The 3112-nt window shown below is 40.4% G+C and overlaps 1 protein-coding gene across 1 annotated transcript; it reads left to right on the top strand.

The window, feature by feature from the left end:
- The first annotated feature begins 836 nt into the window (after positions 1-836).
- uts2d (urotensin 2 domain containing) lies at positions 837-2865 on the top strand. Its single transcript, XM_021619007.2, has 5 exons — positions 837-1059; positions 1587-1691; positions 1832-1869; positions 2143-2230; positions 2392-2865. The coding sequence occupies exons 1-5, from the start codon at positions 960-962 to the stop codon at positions 2415-2417; spliced, it is 357 nt and encodes a 118-aa protein (XP_021474682.1). The 5' UTR covers positions 837-959; the 3' UTR covers positions 2418-2865.
- The last annotated feature ends 247 nt before the right edge of the window (positions 2866-3112 follow it).

Genomic DNA, 3112 nt, shown 5'->3' with positions numbered 1-3112 from the left:
ATCTGTCACGTTGATGAAGGGCCTCTGGCCCCAGATCTGTCAGCCCAAACTGGTCTCATAGTATTTCGTATTATTCTGTATGTACAGAAGAGACGCTCCATTTATTATGATATGTTAGGTTTCTTATGGTATGTATTAATTTGTGGATGTCCATCACCCATTTCGTATGATATGTTACAAATGACAATTCTGATTATAGGTTACGAATTAGCAAAACGTTCAATATAATATGAATTTGCGAAACGTACACTATGTTACAAATTTCCAAAATGTACACTTTGTTACAAATTTGCTAAACATATAATATGTTATTAATTCTATCTAGGTGGCTAGGTGGCTAACGTTAGCTAGCTGGCTAATGTTAGCTAGGCTAGGGGTTAAGGTAGGGTTAGGGTTAGCTAAAAGGGTTAAGGTTAGGGAAAGGTTAGCTAAAAGGGTTAGGGTTAGGGGAAGGGTTAGCTAATATGCTAAGTAGTTACAAAGTAGCTAAAAAGTAGTAAGTAGTTGAAAAGTTGCTAAAATGCTGAAGTTGTCCGTGATGATATTTGAACAACCTTTGGGTTGATAGACAGCCGCGTTATACACCAACCCATCCACCCCGACCAACCATCATACTTTCTTTTTTGCCTTAAGTAACCATCTGTCTTATGTAACCATACCAAACATAACATATATTAATTTGAGTGTCCCTGATTTACATTTACTATCTTACGTCTAGTCTATGAGACCAGGCTGGTCAGCCACTACAACATCCCTCTTGCAAAGGACAGTGGTCCATTGACGAAATCGAAGGTGGCTACCTATTGATTGAGAGCACCGGGGGCTGAGCCCCCGTCTCCTCCTTCCATGTCAGACAGGATAAAAGTATGGTTGGGATGGACCAAAGGCAGTAGATCCTTTGGGCAGGTTGAGAACCAGCTGATACTTGAACACTTCTTTGGGACAGTTGCTTCATTGTCATGGACAAGACAGTCTCTGTGAAGTACTGGCTGGGACTGGTAGCCTTCCTGCTCCTACAAGGGGTAGTCAGTGTGGAGGGCAGAAGCATCTTCAACCCTGGTGAGTCTGCTGGCTTGGTGAATGTTCTAGCTTGCTGCACGTACTAGCTGGCTTATTTGAGGCATTGACTACCTGATGATGTTGGAGGATGCAACCATGGGCTCCTTTCCATCACTGGCGCTTGCATGCACTGTTAGTTCTTTATACTTTTTGTCAAAATGTAGCCATGAGAAAGATCTCCTGGTGAATAATTAGGGCAAATTGCACACAAGATGTGCAACAGGTAGTTTCAATAGTTCTTACATTTGACAAGCCATTCATCGTGCATATATGAATAATTTGATTATTGACGAGCTCAGAAAATACATTGTCATGCAGAACATTATTCAATAGTTCAGAATTATATGCAAAGAGGATGAATATGTTACTGGTATTATGCGGCCAATTGCTTGCCATTTCAATTGTTCTTCTAACAATACTCTGAATGCTACATTTGTGGAGTTTTAAGTGAATATTGTGTAATTCTAGATTCATTTTCAAGTTCTTTGTAGTAATCACAGATGTATTGTCATTTCCCACATATTCAGGAAACCATGTTTATCAGCCAAGGGAAGGCACAGATGGCCAGAACAAGATTCTAGCATTTCTACTACATAAAAGCTTAGAACCTGTTGAAAGAAATTACGCTTTAGGTAAGGCATTTACAGTATAGCAGCACACAAATACCACTAACAGTCTCAATGTTGATGTTGTATAATACTACACATGGATTGACCAAGTGTTTCTTGGGTTTGCCTTCTGTCATGATGTTATCCGATTTTCTTCTCTGCAGGTTTACATTTGGACAACAAACTAGCAGAGTTGGAGGAGGTAAGTCATTAATGCGTTTTTGTTACGTACAGTAAAATATTAGATGTGCAGTCATACCAGTATTTATTTTCCTTAGCAGATAAAATACTTTTTAGGCAGGGTTTATGAGACGAATAGATGAACATAGTTATCTTTGACTGAGGTACTTTGTACGTTCTCTGGAGAATTATCTCTGGATGTCATCTTTGTAGGATTCATCAGCAAAAGGCACTTTCCATAGAAACAAACACAGTGTTCCTTTGACCGCCTGTAACCAGTGTTCTCTACTTACAGCTAGAGGCTTTGACGGAGGGCTTGGAGCTGGAGAGGGAGCTCTCATCCAATGTATTAGCAGAGGACAAGTCCATACCGAGGAAAAGGGGTGAGTGCACTTTTCTTATTGATGATTGTTGGGGATAGCAATCATTTTCAAGTCACAACATATTTAATTTACTGGAGTGGACTTAGTTTTAAAACAAAATTATATTCCTCCATCTAATAGTGCAAGAGAGACGGAAACAGTGTTTTTCTCTGTGTCCACAGATTGTTTCTGGAAGTACTGTGTATGACAGTCTAAGGGAGAGAAACTCTTCTGAGTCCTGCTGCATCGCCCTAACCCTCCAAAGCCTTAAGACTCAATACGCTCACAGACATAAACACAACTCCCCATTACCATCACCAACTGTTGAAATGTTGTAACATAACTAATGCACTCATCGCATATTGTACTGCTGAAGTCGTCAGGACTCGGGCATACTAGCATGACTAAGGCGTACTAGCATTTCTCTAAGACGGAGAGTGCTGTTGTCTTAACCAACGATCTGCTGGCAAAGGCCTTGGTCCATAAAGTTTCCACACCCAGAGGAACCGCCCTCTTCTCAAAATGTTGACTTTGTCTTCCCCTAGTGGTAAATGGGGGCAGTGGTGCAATTCATTTTATTTTCCATAGTCAAATATTATAAAGTATTGCTTTTTGAATGTGTTACTGTTTCCTACATTGAATAAATAATATATTATCATGCTAACCTTTGTCTTGGCTACGTATGTAATTGGTATTTCAGGAAGAGAGACTGATGGGAGATGAGTCAAAAGTCGGGTCAGCTTCACTGATAGGACTCTATCTGAATCATACACAGAGATAGACCGTAGTGGGTGGAGGCCTCTGGGAAACCAGTCAGTCTGTGCCATCAGCTACACTGTCAGAAAATAACAATGGATCATCAGAGAGAAACTGGTGACTTGTGGCCTTGAAGCAACACTGACT

Source organism: Oncorhynchus mykiss, chromosome 1 (assembly GCF_013265735.2).
Source record: "Oncorhynchus mykiss isolate Arlee chromosome 1, USDA_OmykA_1.1, whole genome shotgun sequence".
NCBI classification, from domain to species: Eukaryota; Metazoa; Chordata; class Actinopteri; order Salmoniformes; family Salmonidae; genus Oncorhynchus; species Oncorhynchus mykiss.
The sequence above is the reverse complement of the archived record's forward strand: the minus strand, read 5'-3'. Positions and strand labels throughout refer to the sequence as shown.